This window comes from Piliocolobus tephrosceles, chromosome 12, assembly GCF_002776525.5.
Source record: "Piliocolobus tephrosceles isolate RC106 chromosome 12, ASM277652v3, whole genome shotgun sequence".
Taxonomy (NCBI): Eukaryota; Metazoa; Chordata; class Mammalia; order Primates; family Cercopithecidae; genus Piliocolobus; species Piliocolobus tephrosceles.
In genome coordinates this window covers 23,152,929-23,179,604 of record NC_045445.1, presented here as the reverse complement: position 1 = coordinate 23,179,604, position 26,676 = coordinate 23,152,929, and the positions used below count along the sequence as shown (strand labels likewise).

At 35.7% G+C, this 26,676-nt stretch overlaps 1 protein-coding gene across 1 annotated transcript; it reads right to left on the bottom strand.

The window, feature by feature from the left end:
* Window positions 1-21,485: 21,485 nt before the first annotated feature.
* Window positions 21,486-22,441, bottom strand: LOC111531532 (olfactory receptor 10A4-like). Its single transcript, XM_023198815.1, is given in 2 exon segments — window positions 21,486-22,153; window positions 22,156-22,441. Coding segments are annotated over 2 exon segments (954 nt in total).
* Between the last annotated feature and the right edge of the window lie 4,235 nt (window positions 22,442-26,676).

Sequence of the window (26,676 nt, the reverse complement as noted above, 5' to 3'; positions counted from 1 at the left end):
GATAGAGAATTATATATTGGTAGAAATGTCCTTAAACAGTCCAAAGATTTCACTTCACTCTCTTCTCACTTGTATGGATTCTGACAAGTCTACTATAAGCCTTACATTTTCTTTCTCTATAGATAGAGTGATTTGCCTCTCCTCATTTTATCTTCACTCAAGATTTTCTCTTTGCATTTGATTTTTGCAGTCTGAATCAAAATGCCCAGGGGTGTGTGTGTGTGTGTGCGTGCGTGTGTTCAGTATTTATCTTTCTTGGTGTTCTCTGAACTTACTGGATTTGTAGTTTGGTATCTGTCACTAATTTGTGATGTTATTGGCCATTTAATGCTTCAAAAATGTCTTATGCTATCTTCTCTCTTTCTTCTCTTTCTGGGATTCTAACCACATATTTGTTACCTCCTTTGATATTATCTTATAGTTATTGTATATTCTGTTCTTTTTCTCCTTTCCTCCTGTCAGAGCCACTGAAAGGATTTTCCTAATTCTTATTATGAGAATATTGTACAGTTCCTGGAGGAAAAGCCCACAAAAGTGTGGAGAGCCCCCTATAATTTTCCCCCTCATAAACTTCTCACTCTCACACTAGCTCACATTTAATCTCCAGTAATTTTTCATAATTACTAGAGAGTTAATTAAGTAGTCATACTGCTTATGGCTTCCAGCAGGTCTTCATTAGATAGGCAGATATGAATGTGCCTGTCTCTCCGGCTTTTGAGATGTTGGGTTGTTCTGCCATCTCAATTCTCTGAGGCTAAGAAAAGCAATCAGTTTTCTACTTACTGTCCAGCATTTTTTTATTGTAAGGATGAGAATGGCAACTTTCAAGCTCCTTACATGTTAGGGGTGAAAGTAGAAGTCCCCTTTATTTTTTTAATTAAGAGAAAAAAGTTTTTAATATTTGCTAAGATCTCTACCCTTTTCAGTCATCTTGATTTATTCCAAAATATCTGAGTTTCTAACTGGTATATCTATTCTGCCCAAAGAAATTCCCTCACTAGTTATTATAGTGTAGGTCTGCTGGTGACTAATGTTATTATGGTACTGATGTATGGAAATATTTTCTATTTTGCTTTCATTCTTGAGAACTGTTTTTGCTCAATGTAGAATTCTTGGATGAGTGTTTGCTTCTGTGTTTTAGTTCTTTAAGATGTCATTCATTCAACTGTCTTCTGCTCTCCATAGCTTCTGATTAGAAGTCCATGAACATTTGAATTGTTGCTCAACTGTATGTAAACTGTCATTTTTCTCTGGTGACTTTCAAAATATTTCTTCATAAAAAAGCACCCGAATTTGAAAGGAAAATGTAAAACTATCTCTAGTTACAGAAAATGTAATCTCATATACAGAAAATATAAAAAGGAAATATTAAAAATCTGCTAAAAGCTATTAGAGCTAATAAACAAATTAAGATTAACACATGCAAGCTCAACACATAAAATTTGCTGTATTTCTATATGCTTTCATCGAACACTATGAAAAATAAATTAAGGAAACTTTCTATTTACAATACAACAAAAAGAATAAAGTACTTTGAAGTAAATTTAACTGGGTAATTTATAAAGGATGTAACAAACTGGGTAATTTATAAAGTCTTGTGCTAAGGAAGTACAAGATTTATATAGTGAGAACTACAAAACGGTTTAAAAATTAAAGAAAACTTTTAAATACATGGAAAGACATCCTGTGTTCATGGATTGGAAAACAATATTTAAAGATGACTGCTATGGTTTGTGTGTGTCCCCTAGAATTCATGTGTTGGAAATTTGGTCCCCAGTGTGATGATGTTGGAAGGTTGAGCCTTTAAGGGGTGATTAGTTTGTAAAGAGGGAGTAACGTTACTCTCGTGGGTCTGGTTTAATTCTCACAGGAATCAGTGAATTCCTGCTCTCACAGGATTGGATTAGTTACAGCAAGAGCAGGTTGTTATAAAGTGAGGCTGTCTCTTGTGTTTTGTTTCTTTTGCAGGCACCCATTTCCCCTTTCAGTGCTCTGTCATGTTATGACACAGTAGGATGTCCTCACCAAAAGCCAACCAGATATAGTCACTTGACGTCACACTTCCTACCCTTTAGAACCATGAGCCAAAATAAAATTCTTTTTAAAAAATAATTGCCTCATCCCAGGTATTCTGTCATAGTAACAAAAAATGGATTAAAACAATGAAAATACTATTCAAAGTGATCAACAGACACAACATAATCCCTATCACAATCACAGTGACCTTTTTTTTCTTACTGAAAATAAAAAATGCATCCTAAAATTGATTTAAAAAATCTCAAGGAATACTGAACAGCCTAAACAATTTTAAAATAGAAGAAAAAAAATTAGCTAACACTTTTTGGTTTTAAAACCTTCCTCAAAGCTATAGTAATCAAAACAACGTAATTCTAAGGACAGATACATAGATTAATGGAATAGAATTGAGGCTCCAAAACTATATGCATACACTATGGCCAATTGATTTTCAGCAGGTGTGCCAAGACTATTGAATGAGGGAAAGAGTAGTTTCATCAACAAATGGTGCTGGGACAACTGGATATACATATGCAATAGAACGAAGTTGGATCCTTTCTTTACACTATATACAAAAAAAAAAAAAAAGGATTGGAAGAGTCAATATTATCAAGATAGCAATTCTACCTCAACTGATATTTAATGCAACTCTTATCAAGATCCCAAGAGACCGTTTTGTAGATATTGTCTAATTGATGGTAAAATTTATATGGAAATGAAAGGACCTAGAAAATTCAAAGCTATTTCAAAAAAAGAACAAAGTCAGGGTCTTACATAACCCAATATCGAAACTTACTACTAAGCCATAGTAATCAAGAGAGTGTGTTGTTGGCACAAGGACAGGCATTTAGACCAATGGAAGCAAATTAAATTTTCAGATACAAATTCTCACATTTACCTCTTCAACAAAGATCCCAAGACAATTTGTCAAGGAAAAGGGTAGCCTTTTCAATAACGGATCTTGTGACAATTAAATACCCCAATACAAACAAAATGAAAAAAACAAAAAAAACACAAAACCTTACATACTTACCTCACATCATACAAAAAATAAATTAACTCAAAGGCATACCAGACCTAAATTTAAGAGCTAAAACTACAACATTTTTAGAATGAAGCATAAGAGAAAATCTTTCTATTTTGGGGTAAGGCAATGATTTCTTTGATACAACACCAAAGACATGGAAAAAATAATTGTGAATTTGCATTTTGTCAAAATTGGCATTTCAACACCAAAAAACACTATTAAGAAAATGAAAAAACAAACCAGAACTGGAGGAAAATATTTGCAAATCATACATTCACTAAATCATTTTATCCAGAACTTATGAAAACTGTAATATCTCAATAATAAGAATACAAACAACACAACTGACCACTTAAAGATTTAAATAGAAAATTCACTGAAGAAAATAACCAAATGGCTAGCAAGCACATAAAAAGATACTAAATATCATTAATCATTATGGAAATGCAAATTAAAACCATGATAAAATACCAATATACACCCTCTGGAATGTCTACCATCAAAAAAAACCCCAGACTATACCACTTGTTGGCATAGATCAGGAAGACAGTATGGAAGTTTCTGTAAAGTTTACTGTAGAGTTACCATGTGACTGAACAATTCCACTCATAAGAATCTACCAAAGAGAAATAAAAACATATGTTCAGACAAAGATATATACAGCAATGTTCATAACAACATTGTTCATAATAGCTCCAAATTGGCAATATGGCAAGTGCCTATCAACTGGTGAATGGACAAAAGCAATGTATTTTATCCATACACGAAAAAGCTTTTTGGCAACTTAAAAACAAACCACTGATATGTACTATAATAGGGATAAACCTCAATAACATTATGCGAAATGATAGAACCAAGACACAAAAGCTGCAGATGTATTATTCCATTCAACTAAAGTATTTAATAAAAAGGTAAAATTTTTACAAACAGAAGGCAGCTGATCAGTAGCTATCTAGAGCTTTGGGTAAGTGCTAAGATTAACATTAAACAAACACAAGAATACATCTTAGAGAGATGAAAATACTTTAAAACTGAACAGTAGTGATGGCAGGATAACTTTGTAAATCTAATAAAATAATTGAATTGTTACACTTACAATGGGTGAATTTTATAGTGTGTAAATTAAATCTCAATAAAATTGTAAAAAGAAAAACAAGAGGATATTATGAATAAATTTATACTAAAAAATTCAGCAGATTCCCTCAAAATAGAACTTACCAAAAACTAACTGAAAATGAAATGATATAAGAAAAACTAAATATCCCTAAAACTGTTTTAAAAATTGAACTATCAAAAACTTGTCTATGGAGAAAATCCAGGCCCAGAGGATTTTTACTGTGAATCCTATCAAAACATTAAAGAATGATATTTATACATTTTCACATAATAGAGGAAGAACACATACATCAAAACATTTTATGAAGGAAACATAACTTGAATACCAAGCTGCAAAGACATTACAAATAAATGAAAATAACAGATAAATATCTGTTCTAAATATACACACAAAACTCTTTAACAAAATCTTATCAAATCAAATCCAGCAAAATATACAGGATAATATATCATGACAAGTGCGGTTTATCCTGAAAATGTAAGGTTCATTTAACATTTGAAAATCAACCATTTATTCACTACACTGAGAACAAAGAAGAAAACTATATAATCTCAATGGATGAAGACAGACACTTGACAATAGTTAACACCAATTCATTATAAATAGAAATAGAAGGAAACTTCCTCAATTTTATAAATTGGGTATCTATAATGAACCTACAGCTAACATCCTACTCATTGGTGAAATATAGAATATTTTGCCATTAATATTGGGAACAAGGCAAAGATACTTGCGCTCAGGACTACATTTCAACACTGCCTTGGAGGTTCTATTTCAATAAAGCAAGATAAAATATACAGGTCATAAACATTGAGAAGGAAGATACAAAATTGTCTTTATTTGCAGATGATATGATTATTTACATAGAAAATCCTAAGCCCATGTACAAAGTATCAATAGAACTAGTAGACGAATTTCACGATATTACAAGGTCACTACACACACACACACACACAAAATTGATTTTTAAATTAAACTCTTTATCTTGAGATAATAGCAGATGTGAATGTAACTTTACAGCAGAGTGCCTTAGCAAAACACCTGCCTCTTCTTTTAACCTTGATAATGATTTGTGACAAATTTATAATAAATTTTACCTACGTGGTTTCATACTGAAAAAAAAAAAAGAAAGTTTAGGAAATAAGATGGGAAAATTCAATGTATACCTTACCAACTTTTCCAAATGGTAACATCTTTCAAATCTATAGAACAATATCAAAATCAGAAGATTGACATTGACGCAAAACAGTTCCATCTCCACAAGAATCAATCATTTTGCCTTTTATAGTTATGCTCAATTTCATCCTAAATTTCCCATTCTTCATCCCTGGCAACCACTCATTGTTCTCCATTACTATAATTCTGTCATTTCAAGAGTGTTATATAAATGGAATCATACAATATGAGGCTTTTCATAATTGGCTTATTTCATTCAGCATAATTCCCTGGATATTCATCCAAGTCATTACATGTATCAATAATGTGTTGTTTTTATTGCTGAGTAGTATTCCATGGTATAAAGGTACCATGAACTGTTTATCCATTCATTCATTAAAGAACATTCAGGTTGTTTCCATTTTTGAGATGTTATAAATAAAACTTCCACATGTTGGGCATCACTAATGTGAAAATCGGAAATCTGAATTTCTCCAAAATCTGAAACTTTTTGAACACCGACATGATGTCACAAGTGGAAAACTCTGCATCTGACAACTTTGTTTTCTGACTGTTCAATGTACACAGACTTTGTTTCATGTACAAAATTATTTAAAATATTACATAAAATTATGTTTAGCATATGTGTATAAGGTGCATATGAAACAGAAATAAATTTTCATAAAGATATCTCATTATGTATATACAAATATTTCAAAATCTGAAAAATATGAAATCTGAAAAACTTCTGGCCCCAAGTATTTTGGATAATAAATACTCAACCTGTACATTCATGTTTAAGTTTTTGTGTGAGGATAACTTTTTGTTTATCTGGGATAAATGCCCCAAAATGCAATTGGAGGTTGTATGATAGTTACATGTTTCGTTTTAGAAGAAATTGCTTGTTTGCCATAGTTGCTAGGCCCTTTGACATCCCCCTTACCAATGTAAGAGTCATGGGGTTGCTCTGCATTCTCATCACCACTTTGAGTTGTCACTATTTTTTATTCGGGCTATTCTGATAGGTGTGAAATGGTTTGCATTTGTGTCTCCCTAATGATTAACATAGGATTAACATAGGTTAATATCTTTAAAAGTGTTTATTTGCCATCTCCATATTCTCTTTGGTGAAATGTATCTTTTGCACATTTTATAATTAGATGGATTTTTTTACTATCATATTTCAGGTTTTTGTTTTTACTTCTAGGTGCTAGTTCTTCCTTAGATGTATATGTGGTTTGCAAATGGTTTCTCTCAGACTGTACCTTGTTTTTTTCATCCCCTTAGCAATGATTTTTGCAGAGGGAATTTCAAAATGTTGATGATGTCTGATTTATCCATTTTTCTTCTATGGATCATGTTTTTGGTGTCAATTTTGAGAACAATTTTTCTAACTCTACATCCTGAAGATTTTCCTCTATATTTTTTTCTAGAAGTTTTGTATCTTTATATTTAATGTTTGTATCAATGATCTATTTTTAGTTAATTTTTGTACGAGATGTGAGGTTTAGATGCAGGCTGTTTTTTTTTTTTTTTTTTTTTTTTTTTTTTTTTAGCTATGGATGTCCAGTTGTATCAATACCACTTATTGGAAAGGGTATTCTTCCTTCTTTTGAACTACCTTCATACCTTTGTCAAAAATCAGTTGGCATATTTACATAGGTCTATTTCTGGGTTCTCCATTTTGTTCCATTGACCTATTTGCGTATCCCCCCTGCAAGGATACAATATTACCACATTAAAAAAAAACTATATTTTTATCTTGTACCCCCAAAATCTTTGGAAAATGAAATTAAAAAGCAATTCTATTTACAATAGCCTCAAAGTAATTTAATAAAGATATGCAAGTCCTCTACACCAAAAAGGACAAATATTCTTAAGAAAAATCAAAAAAGTGCGAAATAAATGGGGTAGATACATCATATTCATCATTTAGGGAATTCTGTTGAGAAATCCTTTCCCCCAAACTTATCTATATGTTCAACACAATCACAATCAAAATATCAGCAGCTTTATTAATAAAAACTTTAAAAGTTGATTATAACATTAATATGAAAATTCAAAAGACTTAGAAAAACCAAAGCAATGTTGAGAAAGAACATAGTTGAAAGACATACATCACTTGATGTAGACAATTAATATTAAGGTAATTAATCAAGACAGTGTGATACTCATCTAAGGAATGACAACTATATTATTAGAATAGAACACTCCAGAAAAAGTAGACCAAAACCTGTATAGTCATGCGATTTGTGACAAAGGTGTGAAAGCAATCCAGTGGGGAAAGGAAATGTTTTTATTTTGTTTTGCCTTGATTTGCTTTTTTAACAGATGGTTCTGGCATGACTACATATTTATATGGAAAACAATGAATCCCAAACCTTTTGTAACAGCATGGATAAAAATTCCATGTGTAAAAACAACCAATCTCAAACCTTTTGTCATAACATACACCAAAATTAATTCTAGATGAATCATAGGCCTAAATGTAAATGCAAAATCATAAAGCTTTAAGAGAAAACACAGAAGAATATTTCTTATTATGTATGTAGGCAGGAGTTTCTTATACAAATCACAGAAAGCAATAACAATATAAAATTGATAAGACAGAGTCCATCAAAGTTAAAAGCTGCTGATCAAAAATATCATTCAGAATGGAAAGGTCACATACTGGGAGAAAATATTTGTAAAATTTATAGCTGACAAAAGACCCCTACTATTCAGGATACAAAAAGAACTTCTACAGTTCAACAAAGAAAGGGGAAAAAAATTAAAACGTACAAAAGTTGTACAGCCAGTTTGGAAAACAACTTGGCAGTTTCTTAGAAAGCTAAACATAGAGTTACCATACAATCCAGCAATCCCACTTGTTGGTATTTCCCAGGAGAATTGGAAATATGTGCACACACACAAAACTGTACATTACAGGTTAAAGTGGCCTTATTCATTATTTCCCCAATCTAGAAACAGACTAAATGTCTTTCAACGGTGAATGGATAAATGAACTGAATATTACTCAGCAATCAAAAGGAACAAATAATTGATTCATGCAGCAATATGAATGAATCTTAAACGCATATTGCCAAGTGAAAGCAGCAATACTACAAAGACTACATATTGTACGAGTCTATTTATATGATATTCTGTAAAAGGCAAAACTATAGAGACAGAAAACAGATCTGTGATTCACAGGAGTTGGGGGTGGGACAGGAATTGATTACTAAGGAACCACACAGGAACTTTCCGTGTGATGGAAATGCTCTGTGTGGTACTGTGGTTGTGAATACATGACTATGCATTTGTCAAAGCCCATGGTACTGTGCACCATGGAGAATGACCTGTTGTATGCAGATTTTAAAAAGCCATCCAAGATGGGCCAGGCATGGTGTCTCACACCTGTAATCCCAGCACTCTGGGAGACTGAGGCGGGTGGATCACCTGAGGTCAGGAGTTTGAGACCAGCCTGGCCAACATGGTGAAACCCTGTCTCTACTAAAGATACAAAAATTAGCCAGGAGTGGTGGTGGGTGCCTGTAATCCCAGCTACTGGGGAGGCCGAGGCAGGAGAATTGCTTGAATCCAGGAGGTGGAGTTTGCAGCGAGCCGAGATTGCGCCATTGCCCTCCAGCCCAGGCCAACAACAGCAAGACTCCATTAAAAAAAAAAAAAAAATGTCATTCAAGATGACTGGAGAACCCAGAATGGAATAAAGACTATGGCAAATGTATATAACTCTATTATAAATATGATATATCTTAATTGGAGAAGGTGGAGAGGGAAGAAGCTGACAATAACTTTGGGAAACTGGTTTGTCTTGATACTATTTTAAAGATAAAAACAAAAGTAACTACCTAAACACTGTAATCTAGTTTATAAACATATTTTTTATTGGTATGATTTAACAATTCTGAAACTACACTATATGTATACTAGGGTTGAAAAAACTAAGCAAGTGTGTTATAAATGGTAAGAGCCAAGTTCCTCTATCAGAGAAAGAAGTAACAAATAAGCAATGAAAGTGTATTAGCCTTTTATTGCTGGTACAACAAATTACATTAACTTAGTGGCTTCAAATAATGCATTTTGTTTATAGTTCTATAGGGCTAGAATTCCAACATGGTCCTAAATGGGCTAAAATTAAAGTGTCAGCACATTGCATTCCATTCTGGCGGCTTTAAGGGATAATCTGTTTCCATGCCTTTCCCCGATTTTAGAGGTCACTCATATCCATTGGCTTATGGCACCCTTTCTTTCTCTTCAAAGTCAGCAAAGTTTTATCTCTCTGTGTCTTTCTTGCATAGTAGCTGACTCCCTCTTTGGCCCTCGTCATCTGCCATTAAGGACGCCCTTGTGATACATTGGGTCCATCCAGACAACCCAGAATAATCTCCATATTTTATGGTCAGCTGATTAGAAACAATTCCACCCGCAATCTTAATTTCTTTTTGCAAGGTAAGGTAACACATTCACAGGTTTCAGGGATTAGGATGTGAACATCTTTTGAGGACCATTATTCTGCCTACTACTGGAGGAATAATAGAATAAACCCTGTATTATTGGATTAAAGTCAGAGATAGTAGTGTAAAGTCATGTTTGTTTTAATATATACACAAGTAGATACAAAATAAAGTATAGATATGTGTATATATACATAGATTTCCTAGCTCTTGGCACATGGAAGTAGTAACATCTCAGCAGTAGCAAGCAAACTTAGGTCCGGATCTTGGTTTCTAAATACTATCCTCTAATAAAAGCAGTTAGGGTTTCTCGGAGAAATGGATGATTTTAGGACTGAGGCAGGGAATATACAAAAGAGACATGGATTAACTTACAGTGGCTGAAAGTGCTCAAAAATGACAACCACAACCAAAGGGATAAGACGATGTCAAAAGGTTACAGTACCCAAGCTGAAAGAGTCCTCAGTGGTCAAACCTGAACAAATTGGAACAACAAACTAAATAATGATAGTATTGTATTTTAAACCAAAGGATAAATGAGTCCATACTGATATACATAAAAAATTGAATAAATAAATGGGGGAAGAAAAGATGATTCTCACTTATAGAAGAATTCCAGTTAATAATGGTAGGAGAAATGAGAGAAATAGAAAATCATCATTAGAATAGCAACATAATAATCTGTAGGCAAGCTCTATTAATAAATGCTAAAATTAGTGGGTGAAATTTTAAGGAGAAATAAGATATTTCCATTTCCCTCCCAAATAGTATGTATTTCTGTGGTTTTAAAAGGTATGTTAGTAAACTCTTTTGTACTTCTTCTAGGAGGTGGAGTTAAATTCTTCTCTGTATAAGCGTAGGTTAGACTTAGTGACTTGCTTCTAATGGAAAGAGTATGAACTGTTACTGAGTATGTATTATTTATGTACTGAACATATATATGTGTGTGTATATATATGTATGTGTGTGTGTGTGTGTGTGTATATATATATATATATATATATTACTGTGAAGAGTAGTTTCAAGTAAAAACACCTGTAAAACACTACCTTGACCAAGTGGCCAAGGTTAACATCACGAGTGAAAAATCTTATTTCCTGGTACTATATGCTGAGAAGGGCACTTCCACCTCTGTGATATTCTTCTTCTTAACATACAACCCTGGTCTAATCTTGAGAAAACATAAAAGTTAAATTGAGGGACATTCCATAAAATTATTGACCAATCCTCTTCAAAAGAGTCAAATTTGTGAAAGAAAAGGAAAGACTGACGACAGTCACAGATTGGAGGAGACTAAGGAGCAATGATAAAAACAATGTGGCATCCTGGATTTGATACTGGGACAAAAAAAGTCAATTCGTGGAAAAACTGGTAGAATCCTAATAAAGTCTGTAGTTAAGAGTCATGTGCCAAGGTTAATTTTTAGTAAAAGTAAGCATCATGGTTATGTAACATGTTAATATTAGGGGAAACTGGGCGAAATTAGACTGAAACTCTCTGTAGTATTCTTACAATTCTTCTGTAAGTCTAAACTTACCTCAAATATTATTAAGGGGGAAAAATGTGAACATACATTTTCACAAAGGCAAATACATGAATGGCCAGTACACACACACAAAGTACTCAATATCATTTATTATCAGAGAAAAGCAAATTAAAACCACAACAAGATATCAATACACACCCACCTGAACACTGAAAATAAAGAAAACTGTCAACACTAAGTGTGGGCAAGGATGTGGAGCGATCAAAATTTTCCTGCACTGTGGGAGTATAAAACGGCACAACAACTTTGAAAAATGTTCTGGCATTTCTTATAATACCAAATTATGACGAAGCAATTACATGCCTTTATATTTAGTAAATAAAAAAATGTCAAAATAAAAAGTTGCACAGAAACATTCACAGAGGATTTCGTCATAATGGCAAAAACTGGAAAGCAGTCTAAATGTCTATCAATATGAGAATAGATAAACAAATTTTGGTATATTCATAAAATAATTGAATACTACGCACAATACTAAGGAACAAACTAAGACTACTTAGAATATTATGGATGAATGTCAAAAACATTATTTTCTGTGAAAGAAACCTTATTTATAAACATACTTACTGTCTTATTATCATATGAGGTTTCAGAACAGATAAGACTGATGTACTGTGGGAAAAAAATCAGAACATGTTTGCCTCTGGGGGTATGGGGCAAGAATTGACTGGGTCGGGGAAGAAGAGGACTCTGGGATGATAGTAACAACCTATATTTTGAAAGGTATTTAGGACACACATATATGCATTTGTCTAAACTCTGCAAATGTGGATTTAATGCTTTTGCATTTTATTGTAAGTAAATTTTACATCAAAAGAAAATCTATAAGCAACGATTCAATTCTAATTAATTATACAAATTATCAAAGATTTAGTGAGAAGAATATTGATGTTTGCAATTCACTTTGAAATGCACCAAAAAATAAAATGGATTCATGGATGGAGAGAAGGATGGTTGGAATGATAAATAATTGATAAAACAACTGCAGTAAAACATTAATGGTAGAATAGAGGTTGTATACTTATAGTTGTTTATTTTAAGTTATTTTCAACTTTTTTTTGAAAGTTATTAAGATCTTTGTTTAAAAATTGGAAATAACATACTTATAAATTAACCATTTTAATTGAATCATATCCATGGAGTATGAAAGAACGATTTTTTAAAAAGCAGAGTATGTTTTGGAAAAATTTGTATCAAAACAGATTAAAATTTTTTTATGTGGCACTTAAAAGCTGATCAAGATTGAATCAAGAAAACAGATAAGTCATGATGTATTTACTAGCTGGGTGCCAAAGCCTTGGTGGTGGAGTGACTGGTAGGGAGAGGCCTTAAAGGTGGTAGAAACTTAAATAGTAGCCGTAGGCATTATGGCTATTAGACAACATTCAATTGTTACCGAACTACTGCTACGTACAGGCCAATTGACCTATCTTGAGGAAGAAATGCCTTCTTGGGTTAAAAACTGAATGGGTAGGATCAGTGAGAGTGCTGAACTAGAAACAGATATTCAAGAGGCAGGAGTAGGACTAGAGTAGCAAACAAGACAGAAAAGGCTGTAGTTGGTTGCTATCACCATCAGCATCTCTACACTGTGTCTAAGAGTCCTAAGAAGGCCATCAGAAGCATTGGGGTATATTTTGGTTGTCACAATGCTTGGGAGATGCTATTGACACTAAGTGGATGGAGACCAGTGATGCTAGCTGTCCTGAATGTCTGGGATAATCGCATATAATGAAGAGCTGTTCTCCTACACAACTTTCAAATATTCCAGTGAACTTTAATAATGTAAGTGAGAAAACGGTTTATAGTTATCTGAATTTTGTCTTAACAGTAGCTTTTATCCTACTGTTTCCTGTATCTCTCTGCCTTGTATGTTTTCCCATCTTTTATGTGATGCCTCCCAATCCTTCTACTTTTCTTAAATATGATCTTACTCAGTATAAGTTGGTGCAATCATGTATTTCATTATGTTGTCTGATGGAGTCGTGCCCTAGCATTTATATATTGAAATACATATCATATTATTGTAAATTATTTTCCTTTCGTTCCTCATTTGTATTTCAGTTAGGTCACTGTACTGATTTTTTTGAAATTATGTATGTAGATAGGTTATATTATCTATGTACTTCATTTAAGGATAGTGAAGAGGGAGTCACAAAATATTTGTTATTAAAAGGGAGTATTAGGTCTCACAGGAATGAGAACCAGTGATCTAGAGCTAAGAATGAAAGATAAATATGGATAATAAGTGAGGCTTGAGGTTGTTGAAATTCTGACTCATTATTACCATAGTAGGAGGAACAAATCTTCAGTACGAGTGAGCCACTGGAGCAGAAAGTTTCTGCCTGCGAAAAATCATTACCAGTGTGTGTCAGGCCCTTTTCATCAGCGTGTCATTTTATCTTCACAACAATCTTGTAATATATGTTCTATTATTATCCCCATTTTTCAGATAATAATTGGACCTCAGAAAGATGAAGTCAGTTTCCCAAGTTCTCTTAGTCTCTGAGTGGCAGAGCCTAGAGTGGAACTCAAGTCTGTCTGATACCGAAGTCCTATGCTTTCTATTATCCTACTCAACCTCTACAAAAGCAAGCTGGGGAAGAAAGTGCCAGATGTTCCCTTCCCTCTACAGAAGCAGCAGTCTGTGAGGATCCATGAGTGCTAATCTTTCAGCATGTATGGAGTGCTTCAAGCTGTGCTAGGAAATCAGAAAAAAAATAACACAGAAGTCCCTTGCCCTCAGTGAATTTCTTGTCTAACTGGATATATAAGATGTGTAAGTATAGTGTTAACTTAGAGGATGAAGAGAAAATGGTGATAGCTGAAGAAACAGCAAGGAAAGTGTGTGTGTGTGTGTGTGTGTGTGTCCCATCGTGTCTCATGTATGTCTAAAGGAAACCTCCACAAATATTTACTGAGTGCCTACCATGCGCATGGCAAAAAGCAGAGAAAGAAATTGAACGCATGGTGAAATGCTGGGACATCAAACCAGTCTTTGGGATGGTGGGAGGGGAAGAGACCAGGGCACAGAGGAAAGGACATGTCTGCTTGTCAGAGGCCAGGGCCCACAGGAGAAGGGGCCTACAATATGAAAGAAATTTGAAGGCCAGCTAGGGAGGCATTAGCCAGACCTGCTGTGCAAAATCCAGGATGAGGTTATTCTTTTCCATTGAGTAAGAGTCGAGAGCGGAGGAGGTAAGTTGAGAGGCCATGGAGACCACAAAAGGTTTGGGACGTGCTGTGGGCATGAATACAACCAAAGAATCAACAATAAAGGAATAAAAGATTGTGGAGCTGCCTGCAGGGCTCCGGGGAAGTTAAGCTGCTGGGATTTATGCATTGGTTGATTATCCACTTTGTGCGCCACCCATAGAAAATATTCAACCCCAGGCAGCCGCTTCTGCACCTTCCCCACTCTTGGCCTGCTAACCAATGTTCTGTCTCATTTATTTCTAACTTGTGAGCAATCTAAGCAACAAATTATAAAGACAGAGCATACACACATAGGGTTTGCTGTTATAATCAAAATTTACAACAAAATTAATCTGACACATGTTTAATGATATGCATAATTGTTATTGTGCTGGGTGGCAATTAGGCATAAATTGTAAACAGTTCACATAAATGCCTGTAATTAGAATTACTTCCACATAGTTAAACCAAATTCTTAGTTTCTTTCCTGAGTTTGTCAGCCCTTGTGTATCCCTCATCTGCATCCACGTCAGCAGTGCACATACTGAGTTGGTGTGAATCATCGCCTTCTTCAAGCACTTGTTACAATTAGAGAACAAAATCTGGGGTCTTTTTGCTCAGCAGTTACCTCTGGCTGCTACCCACAGAGCCCTCTCACCTTAAGTGCCCATGAAGAGCCAGCCCTCTCTCGTGGTATCCTCTGCCTACTCAGGGGCTGCTGCCTGTCCTCCCCAGAGGGATTTCAGGTGGGGACAGTGAGGAAAACCCTGGGTAGCGATGGCAACATAGGGGAGAAAATGAGCTCTGAATTTCTAGGGGCAGGTGGATCACAGGGTAAGAAAATGACCGAATTCAGCATATAACCCTCTTCCCCCTGTTCCTGATCCTATGAAATGACTAATACAGTCATCTTCACGAATGTCTTTAAAGGGATACATTCTCACTTAAAAGAAAACGACATTTCATCCTAACCCTCAAAACATCCCTCCCTCCATTCCAATGAGGCTGTTTCCTGAAATGCCTTTAAATTCCAGATAGGTGCTGCTTTTACTTTGTCATTAAAAAGAAATAATTTTTAAAATCCCAAGGGAGCCAGCATATCAATAGGAATACATACCTAAACTTTAGAGTCAGATAGATCTAGACGCCACAACTTGCTAGCAGTACAGTTTTGGTATTTACCCTTTCTAAACCTCAATTTCCTCATCTGTAAAATGGTAATTATAATAGTGTCTATCTCATACAGCCATTGTGAAGATTTCATAAGATCACGTATATAACACATTAGCACACAGCCTGGAGCATAGTAAAATTTCATTAACTGTTGGATGCATTTATTACTATTGTAGCAATTGTTGCTTTTACCTTTAGCTTTAGGTTCCTCATTATTTTGATGGTCCCTGCATTGTTTTCTTCTGTAGGAAGCAGAACTGCAGGAAATGTATGAAATGCTAGTGCTGAAATCTGGATGGTGAAGCCACCAATGACCTTAAATCAAATGGAACAACACAGATGGCTCAGACTCTCATCTATACTCGTATTTGTTAGAAGATGGTTGATGCTGACCTGGAACATGGCAAGACCTGGCATTAAGAGGAAACGGAAGCCAGGTCAGATGAAAATGATCATTAGAAACATTCATTTCATCACCAAAAATGTATTAACAGAACCTCAGTGCCTTACCGATATAAGTGATTTAGGCAAGATATTTTAGAAGGGAAGAGAGAACACGTGAGTTAACGTGTGCAACAACATGACAAGGGCACTAATGGAGGGGTATCCTCAATACAGTGGTAACAGCCAGGATGGCGAAGTACTCCATTCTGCTTGGGTGGTTCAGGGAAACTTCTCTTTAGAGAAGCAAGTTTTTAGTGAGTATAGAAATACACTAAATTGTATAATATTCTCTTAAGCCAGTGTTTGTCAAGAGGCATATTCTCATACAGCTGAATTTTCTGAACTTACCTTGTGCCTCCTCAAATGACATGGTTTTCGTGGCCACTATCCCGCTTACCATTCCTCCATAACAAGCCCCAATATCAGTGGAATAAAACAATTGAATTATGGTCATGGATTTTATGGCTTAGGAATTTGGTCAGGTCATAGCGAGAATGGCTTATCTCTATCTCACAATGTCGGGGACCACAGTTTGGAAAATTTTGTGACTGGAGGGGACTTGACAGCCAGGAAGTAGGATCATCTAGAGGCGTCTGTGCTTGCATATTGGGCAGTTGATGCTGGTTGTTGCTGTTGCCCTCTGTTACTGTCCTGGTCATGCTCTATTGGTCAAAGCACCACAATCCTTCTATATTAAAAAGGAGTGCACATAGATTCCACTTCTCAAGGGAAGAATATCAAAGAATTTGAAAATTATGATATAGACCCTGTGTGCCTTAGATGGGTGTCACTTCTGTCTCCTTAGAGACTGTCAACTGGAACACCTCTACACAATTTCTCCACGTGACTTGGTCTTCACAACATGGTGACTTCAGGTAATTTGACTTCTTACATGGTACCTCGGTGCTCCAAAAGCAAGTTTACAGCAGACAAGGCAAAAGCTTCCTCATTTGGTATGACCCAGTCTTGGAAGTCACTCCCACCATTCTGAGCCCTACCATTATGTCTAGGGACCCTTTGTTGGTACTCTTGTCATGCTCTATTGGTTTAAGCAGTCAGTAGAGTATCTCTCTTTGATATTCAAAAGGAAAGAATATTGATCCCACCTATTGATGGGAGGAATATTTTAAAATTTGTGGATATGTTTTAAATTCTCCTTAGTCACCCATTTATCAGACCACAACCATTGAATATCCACCCATTGACTAACCAGGAGGTAAGAATGCCAAAGGCATTTGTTCATTCATTTATTCATAAGTATGCATTGAGTACTTACATGGGACAGGCACAGATGTTCTGTGAGACAGACATGTAAAACATAAACATACAAATAATTACATAATCACTACTTTGCTAGGTGCTAAGAAGAATAATGAAATATTGAAATAGAGCCTAACTAGGTGGGGTGATGGTGTTGGCAGGGAAGTGAATTTAGAGGAGGTGGCCAGGAAATCTCTATCGGGTGTCAAATTTAAGGAGAGAGCAGAAGCATAAGAAGGAGCCAACTACATCAAGTTTTGAGGAAGAACATGCTAAGCAGAGGGAATAGTATATGCAAACATTCTAAGGCACAAAAGAATTTACAAATTCAAGAAACTGAAAGAGGGTCTCAAAGTGGCCCAAACACAGAGAGAGAATAATTGTACATGACGAAGTTGGAGTGGTATACAGGAGTCAAACTCTTAGTAGTTTAATAGTTCCATTCCCCCTTAGCCTGCATTTTACTACTATTAAGCACCCCTTCATTTACCTTCACATGACTTGTTGTCACAAGAATTTCAGTAAGAAAAGCATAAGAATTAAATAAAGAGAGAAGGAAATGTGGCTCTTGCAGAAAGAGCACGATGCATCTAGTCTGGTCACATTGTTTGGGCTGCCATTAAAAGCTAGATATTAGACCAAGGGGTCCAACGTTTCCACAGAGCTGCTCAGTAAACTAACATATGAAGACTTTAGTGCCCAACTTGTGTCTTACTTGCCAAAGATGAAGGTAAACTGATACCCTGGCAAAACCAAGAAATTTCAGAAGCCCGGCCTCTGTTTTTCTAGCCTCTGCTTTCAGCCCACTTCGCAGTTATTCAGATACCTCCCTGGTCCATACTTCTTTACTGTATCAAAACAGGAAAGGACCCAATGACATCCAATGATGATAATGATGATAACCACTAAAATAATAATTAACGTGTATCAAGTATCTCCTAAGTGCTAAGAGTTTTACATGCATTATCTCTTTTAATCTTCATTTAACATCTTTGTGAAGTAATCAAGTACTAGTATTTCCATTTTACACATAAGAAATTTGAAACTCAGGGAGGCTAAGTTATTTGCCTAAGGTCACAGAGCGAAGACTCACAAACCAATCTGTCTGAGTGGTGAACCCACATTTTTAAGTACTACTGAATATTGTAACTCTTCCAGATAGTTAAATATATAGTCAGGTACCTAGAAATTTGGCATATGCAGTGTCCCTGAAGGTGAATATTTTCCTGAATTTTTCACCTGTATCCTGATGCTTGGCTTCATCTAGGCCAAACTGAACTGTGGCTTGTACAAAAATATCTACCCCTTCTCAAGGCATTGCTTTTATACTCTAATTTAGGTTTTTCTCAAATGAGTTTTTATTTGCATTCTGGTTTAAGAATCGTCTTTAAACTTACACAAACCACCACTTTGATCTACAGTATCCTTGGAGAGCATGGCATGTAATCAGCCTCATTAAGTACTTTGAATTAAGTGATATGCAGAGAACAGCTTGCCTTTAATAGATCTTCTTACCTGATCTCAATGGGGCCCTGTATCAGGTATTAAACAGGAGAAACCCAATTAGTTCTAGTTGTTGCTCTCCATGGATGTGTTGTCTTCTCATTGGCAGATGGCAGCTGGTGTTGTGAAGGAAGCAATGACTCTTAAATTTTCTAGGTGGAGATAGCCCTCCCTCTTCTTCTTCATGACACTTCTTTTTTTGCCCCCAATACTTCATACAATCCACATATTTCCAAGACCTATAACTCCAGAGTTTGAAATATGAGTATTAGAAATTGATGATCTCCTCAACAGAGGCCAGTTGTTTTCCCAGACCACTTGATAATACCTTTGTTTGGCTTAGTTGAACAAACATTTATTGGGTGCAGGCTCTGTATCTGAGACCATGTTGGTGTTCCAGTGGTTAGACAGGAGAGTTTTGAAGTTAAATTCACATGATTCTTATTCTTTTTGTGCCCAGAGGAGTACTAACCAGTAAGTGTTTTTGCTTGAATTGATATTTAACATACTTATATGTTACATTTATATTTAACAAATATTTCAAGTGAGTGAATGGATGAATGATTTAGGTCCCCTTTCCAAGGGTTCAAGATAATGCTGCTTCCTGACACTAAGAGGAAATTCTCAAGACTCTCCACCCATCACCAAAAATTCTGCTTTAAAATTTGCTCCAAGACAAATATCAAACTTCTAGAACTGGAACTATCCTTAAGACATTACGTAGTTCAGCCTCTGCTTCAGGCAGGTGAACAGCTACTCTACATGTAGGATAAACGTCAGCATGAATTCATTATTAGGTGAAGAGGCAGACATAAATTCAAAAATTTACTGTACAATGTAATTGGCATAAAATATAAATATGTACAAAGTGCTTTAATAGCATAGGAAAAAATAGGCCCTAACTTTAGAGGGATGTTGAAGGATCAGGGAGTGCTTCACTGAGTGTGTGATACTTTGATATTTGACATTTGATATTTGAAGGGTGAAAAGGAGTTAACACGAGAAAATGAGGCAGAGGTAAAAGTAGAAACAGCATGTGTAAAGTCACGGAGTCACAAAGAATATGAAACCCTTATTCTGTTCCTAATTGTGGATCATTGTGGCAGAGGTTGATTAAACACCAGAGGAATGCAGTCATGTTTTCCTGATAGGAAGCTCACTATGGTGATAATGTAAGGAAGACCCCAGAAAGCCATTCTTAGTTCATGCTAGCCCCTTGCTAGCCTTTATGATTGCTATGGACGGAAAAGCATCAGAGACACAGCTCGCACTTTTCCCCCTTGGGTTTTTCACTCTAGAAATGGAAACACACCAAGTTGTTGGAAATTGTTATGCTCAGTGGATGTTGAGCGATGCTGTGTTGAATGATAGCAGAAATGTTAAGTCAAACATCTATGCTATACACTTTTTTTGGCATTTAGGGCACTATGAGGGAAGTAATAGAAGCAGTAAGTGACAAGATCCTTGCCCTCAGAGCTGATAACTTGCCTGTGAAAGAAAAGAAGCTTCCCAAGTGTCTAGAAGTGCTTCCACACTGGTATATAAATATGGGTTGTTGAACATTTTTGCTTTTTGTACAATTTGCAATAATTTGTTAAACTTTGATTACTTTTCAACAGGTAGTTTATTTACATAATTCCCACCTCAAAAGGTACACCTCCCCTCTAGTTTCTCTACCAAAAGGCACCCAATATCACCAAATTCATATATATCTTTCTAGAACAGTCTATGAATCTGTAATTAAGTTTTAAATATTTTTCTTTTGCTGTTTTTGCACAACTGGAGCCACACAGTGCACATTGCACTAATCTTGTTTTTTGCACTTACAATAGATTATGGAGATTTTTCCATGTCAGCACATGAAGAGCTGATTTGTTCTTTTTTGTTTGTTTATGGATGTATAATATTCCATTGTGTGAATGTGCTTTAATTTATTGAACTAGTTAGGTTGCTTTTAATCTTTTGTTCTTACAAATAATCTTAAAAAACTAATTTTAATCTCAGGACATTTTTTATCTCAAGAAATTTTCATCAAGACTTCAGGTGAAGAAGAGAGAGAGAGACTAGGATTTAAATTGCATTCTTTTATTGCATTACTTTTTTTCCCTTCTTCTCACCTCACATTAACCCCTGATTAACCCCTGTTCCCCTATTAAAAGTTATCTGCAGTAATGTCTTCCATGATCCAAGAAAGCCATTTGGGCACTCCAAGATTGTGGTTTCCCCTCATTTAGTGGAAAGATCATGGGTTTGATGTTAGGCAAACCTTGGAATCAAATTCAAATTCTGGTTTCACTACTTTCTAGCTGGATGGTCTTTAGCAAGTGAGTTAATCTTTGCATCTCAGTTATAACATCTGTAAAATGGGGATAACAATAGGTACCTCAGAGTGTTGCTGTGAGGATTTAACATGACAATCCATGCAAAGGACTTAGCATAGTGTCTGGCACCTATGAAATGTTCGACAAATGAACATTTAACACACTTCTTATTCACTAATGTGGAGAAAGTTGATGGAACAAATGAAAACTCATCAATTTCACAGTAACTATTCTTGACACTATAGAAAGATTTCCACTTTTTTGAGGTTTTTCAGAAGGTGCCAAAAGCCACTAAAAATTTCAAACGTTTTTTGAACCAGTTATATGTTCCTGATTGCACCAATTTTCTCAGAACTACCTTCCCATCCTTTTTCCTTAAGGTGTAAATGATACGGTTGAGGGCAGGGGTAAGCACTGCATACAGAAGAGAAAGTAACTTCAATAAGTCTTCATACTGAGGTCCTGATGGGAAGCCATAAACAATGCCCAGTGTCCTATAGAGACTAACCACAGTCAGATGGGAGGAACAGGTGGAGAAAGCCCTCTGCTTTCCTGTGGAAGAAGAAATCCTCAGAACGGCAGTGATGATGTGAACATAAGAAGCCTGGGTCAGCAGGAAGGGGCCAAGAGCAAATAAAGAGGTGCACATAAAAGTGGTCATCTCAGCTACTTTAGTGTCAGTGCAAGCCAGTTTCATGATGGGCTTCAAAACACAGAAGTGATGGATCACATTGGTGGAACAGAATGTTAAGCGAAAAATGAGGACCGTGAGGAAAGTGAATGCCAGAAATCCAGCCACCCGTGAGGCACCAGCTAGCTGTAAGCAACTCCAGTGGTCCATGATGCTGAAGTATTGCATTGGGTTACAGATGGCTATATAGCGATCATAAGACATTACAGCCAGGAAGAAGCATTCTGTAGCCACCAATGCAGCAAAAAGTAAAACTGGGAAGCACAGGCTGGAAAGGAAAAAGGCATATGAGCTGATGGCAATGTCCTCAGCCTTGTGGGCTCAATGGTACTGGTGCAGCCAATCTCTAGGAAGAAGTGACCAAGAAAGAAAAACATGGGCGTATGAAGGAAATGATTAGCTGACACCACAGTTAGGATCGCAATGTCGCCCATTAAAGTCACCACATACATGGCCAGAAATATCCCAAAAAGAAGAAACTGAAGGCCATGGAGATCCCCAAAACCCAAAAGGATAATTTCTGAAATTTGAATCATATTTTCTTCTTCAGTTCCAGCCATGATTTGAATCTAAAAAAATAAATATTTGAAGAATAACCATTGATCTGATACTTTTTTTTTTAGAAAAAAAATCAAACTGCTTAGAAGTGTCATACATACCAAACACAATTGGCTTCTTTCTGGAAGTTCAGGATTCTTGCACTTAATTAATAAATTTGACCCCAGTCCTCCAGGAGCCATTTGGAAAGTTAATCCATGACTTCAATTATCCCTTCGTATTTAGAATGTATAGACTCTTGAAACTGTAACTATGACACATAAATATGTACATTTTTTGCAATACTTATTTTGGAAAATGCTCGATCCTTTCGGATCTTAACTGGCTGTTCCTATTGCTGTGCTGGTGTTATCATCAACAATGAATATTCCTAATTAGCTGTATGTAAATTTCATAAGAGCAATGATTAAATCTGTTTCTTGTTTTAGAAATTCTATGCCAATTGAATTATATTTTTATTTGTGGTAAAATTATAGTGTTTTATTTCATCATAACAAAGGATGTCTACTCCTTAAACTTGTTTGATAGTAAGTTCGTTAAACATTAGCATAGGAGGCACAATACAGCAAGGGTGAACTACTGATGGTGAGGAGATGGAAAAAGACATGATTAAATTCAAATCCCAGCTTTGCCACTTACTGGCTGTGTGTCCTGGAGAAAGTCACATCACTTCTCCGAAAGTTGGTATCCTCATCTATAGAATAGTGTATTAATTCGATATAACACATTTTGCACAATTACTGGTACATATTAGGTACTTAATACATTCATTCCTACATTCAACAAATATTTACTAAATGCTTACTGTGTGCCAACTCTTAGATAGATGCTTAGAATAAAATAGTTAAAAAATCAATACTTTTTTTTAGTACATCAGGAATATCCTCTACATTTCATGGAGTTAGCATTTCACTGGGAGAGAAAGAAGAAAGACTAAAAACAAGGAAAGAGACCCACAAAAAATTGTGAATTGTTTACTATGAATGTAAACAAACAAGGACCCAAAATAGAAAATATGCTCTGTGTGTGCGTGTGTGTGTGTGCGTGCGTGCACGCGTGTGTGTGTGTTTGGGAGAGGGGTATTTTGGTCAGAGTGGCCAAGAAAAGCCTAAAAATTTGAGGCCTAAAAAAATGGGAAGGAGATAATAATGCAAGAGTTAGAAATGGGGGTGAGGGAGAACATTCTGGGCAGAGGGTATAAGCCATGAGCATGGAAACATTGAGTGTTAGAAAAATTAATATAAACTAAAAACGACCAGGATATTGTGGAGAGACAGAGGAGAGAGAGAGAGAGAGAGAATGAGAGAAGACAGAAAAAATAGGAAGGGCCAGATCATTCAGGTTCTTGGAGATCATGCTAAAGAATTTAAATTTTTTTTAAAGACTGTAAGAATCCCCTGGAGAGTATTAAGTAGTAGTGATGAAATTTACAACAGAAAATCATGTTTCCTGCTGTCTGATAAATGAATTACAGGGAGAACTTCATGGACAGAGTAAGACAATTAAAAGACTACTTCAGTGGACCAGATAAGGGGTAATAGTAAACCTGAATAATGTTGTTGCAGAAGAGATAGAAAAAAGAGAGGTTCAAGATATATTTGGGAGGTAGAAATGTCAGGACTTACTGACATATCAGATATGAAGAGTAATGAAAACTGACTATCAGAGATGACTCATGGGTTTCTGGTTTGAGTAAGTGGTGCCATTTACTTGGATGGGGAGATTACATAAAAAGAAAATTTAGGGGAAACACAAATTCAATTTGTATTAAGTTTCAGGTGTCCATGAAAATTCTGGGTAAAGGTAAGAAACAGACAACTATAGATTATAGCCCGGAAGACAGGGCTGGACTGGGGTATAAATTTCGGAGGTATCTGAATATAGATAACATTGAAATCCATGGGAATGGAGATATTATAGATAAAGCAGAATGTGCTGCACTAAGCTTTAAGAGTCTCTCTCCCTTAGGTCTAACAGAATAGGAGAAGGCCGGAAAGGAGATTAAAAAGGAGGAGTCAGTGAGATAGGATGAAAACCAGGAGGAAATCAAATAACAGAATCCATGCTTCAAGAGAATTGTTGACTGTGTTAATAAAAGCTGTTGTGAAATTAAGATGAAGACAAAAAATAGTCTCTTACATTTAGTTACAAGAATAATGGATTTAGTAGAGTGATGAGTGATGGAGACTGAAGGGGAGCAGAGAAATTGGGTGATAACTATAGAGAGATGAGCATTAACCCTACCTTTTGTATGCTGATGAAAATGATCCAGCACAGAGGGGATATTGATGATGCAAATGAAAATAAGAAATACATTTTTGGAGCAAAATCTTCTAGACAGTGAGAGAGGACGGGATACAGAACTTAAGTCAAGGCATTCACCTTTGGTAAAAGCAGAAACACTTCATCGTTTTAACAGGAGGAAAGCCAGAGAAAACAGATGCCGTTGTAGTTAAGTTGCCACATTTAATCTTAGAAAGATGACTGAGTTTGCTTCTATGGCTTCTGTTTTCTCAATGAAGTATGAAAAGAGGTCATGATATAAGAGTGAGTGGTGGGGAGGGCATGTTGGGGGTTTGAAGGCAGAGAGAAAACTAAAGTATTCATATCTGGAAGTGAGAAGGCTTTACTACTTAGAACAAATACTATGATTTCCAGGTAATACTGAGAGGCAATTTGATCATGGAAATCATGAATTTAAGAAGGTGAAACCAGATTGCTTTCTTGAGTGATCTTCTTTGGCAGTGTTTAGCTAACAGGGTAGAGTAAGCAGATATACTTGATTTCAAATCAAGTTTGGGATATGCCAAGTTAAAACAGTGGAAGAAAAGGAGGACAAGAAAATTGAGAGATATTTGCACAAAAAAAGTAATAATGAAAGACTACATGATAAATGTGAGGTCTTTCCCACTTCCACTGATTGTGAAGTCATAGGATATTAAAGACGGAAAGGACTTTTAAAGTTTCATTTGATAAACGCTTAAGTTTTATAACTGAAAAAGAAGACTCAGAGAGGTAAAGTGTCTTTCTTAGAATCTCACATCCAGCCAGTAACAGCAAGAACTGACACCCAAGTCTCATTTTCCAGTTTTTACTCCTTCCATTGTAACATGTTCTTACATTTTTTATTCACTTTTCATCTCTTTTCAGTGCCCTGAACAAGGATCTTAATGTATACTACATAAGTCTGTGAAGGAAGACTTACCTCCCTTTTAGTAATTACATGTCTGGAGCATAATACTTTTCAAATAACTTTCAGATCCATTATTATTTCTAATTTTCCAAACTATCTTGTAAGGTATTTGAGAGTAGGTCTTTGATTTGTCTCGCTGAATTTACAGATAAGAAATCTGATAACGATGATTACTACAGCAGCACATTGTACTTGTATTTCAATTATAATTTTTTTCTCCTGGAGATAAAAAGTTAATCTTATGCATGTTGATATAAATTTGAGTTTACAAGATGCTAATTATATTATGAGCCAGGAGTTTTTGTCAGGTAAGTGGATAATAGGAGCCATATGGAGATTGCCATCATCTGAACTGAACAACAAATGAAAGAAATTGAGGTAGATTTCCATGATGGAGATGTAACAAAAAACAAACTTGCTTTAGGAAAAAGGGGTTTGGAGGGCAGAATGAAATAAACTGTTTCAGAGCCATGGTGGGTATTTAGCAAAAGTAGAACCTTCTTAGGAGAAGAAGAGAGAGAATATTCCATGCAGAGGGAATAACGGTCAAAAAGGTCCGGTAACTTGAGGACCACATCAGCCATTGATTTTGGAGTGTTTGGACGAAATGAGTAGGGGACTAAGGACAGGAAAGGCAGGGAAACTCATATTTTTTTTGGAGAAAAAAAGACCAGAAACATTTTCCAAAATTGTGTCATAGAAGTGGGAGAAACAGAGAGTGATGTCACAGAGTCCAAGGGAGAAGTAGAGTCATCGGAATTGTTAATAAAGAAGGTGCCATGAATATTGGAGAGCTGGGGCAAGAATCTCAACTGAAGTGAGGTTGGTGTTGAGGGGATAAAGGGAAAAACAACAAATGTGGGTTATAATTTCAAGAAGATGATTGATGAAGTAAAGGAGGCAGAGAGAGCACCAAAAGGCTAAGGGTAGAAGAGAGGACAGAGGGTATTTTTATTCTTGCGTTTTGGCTCTTAATGAAGAAGAAACTTGACCAAGATTCTATGCAAAGAGTCTAGGTCC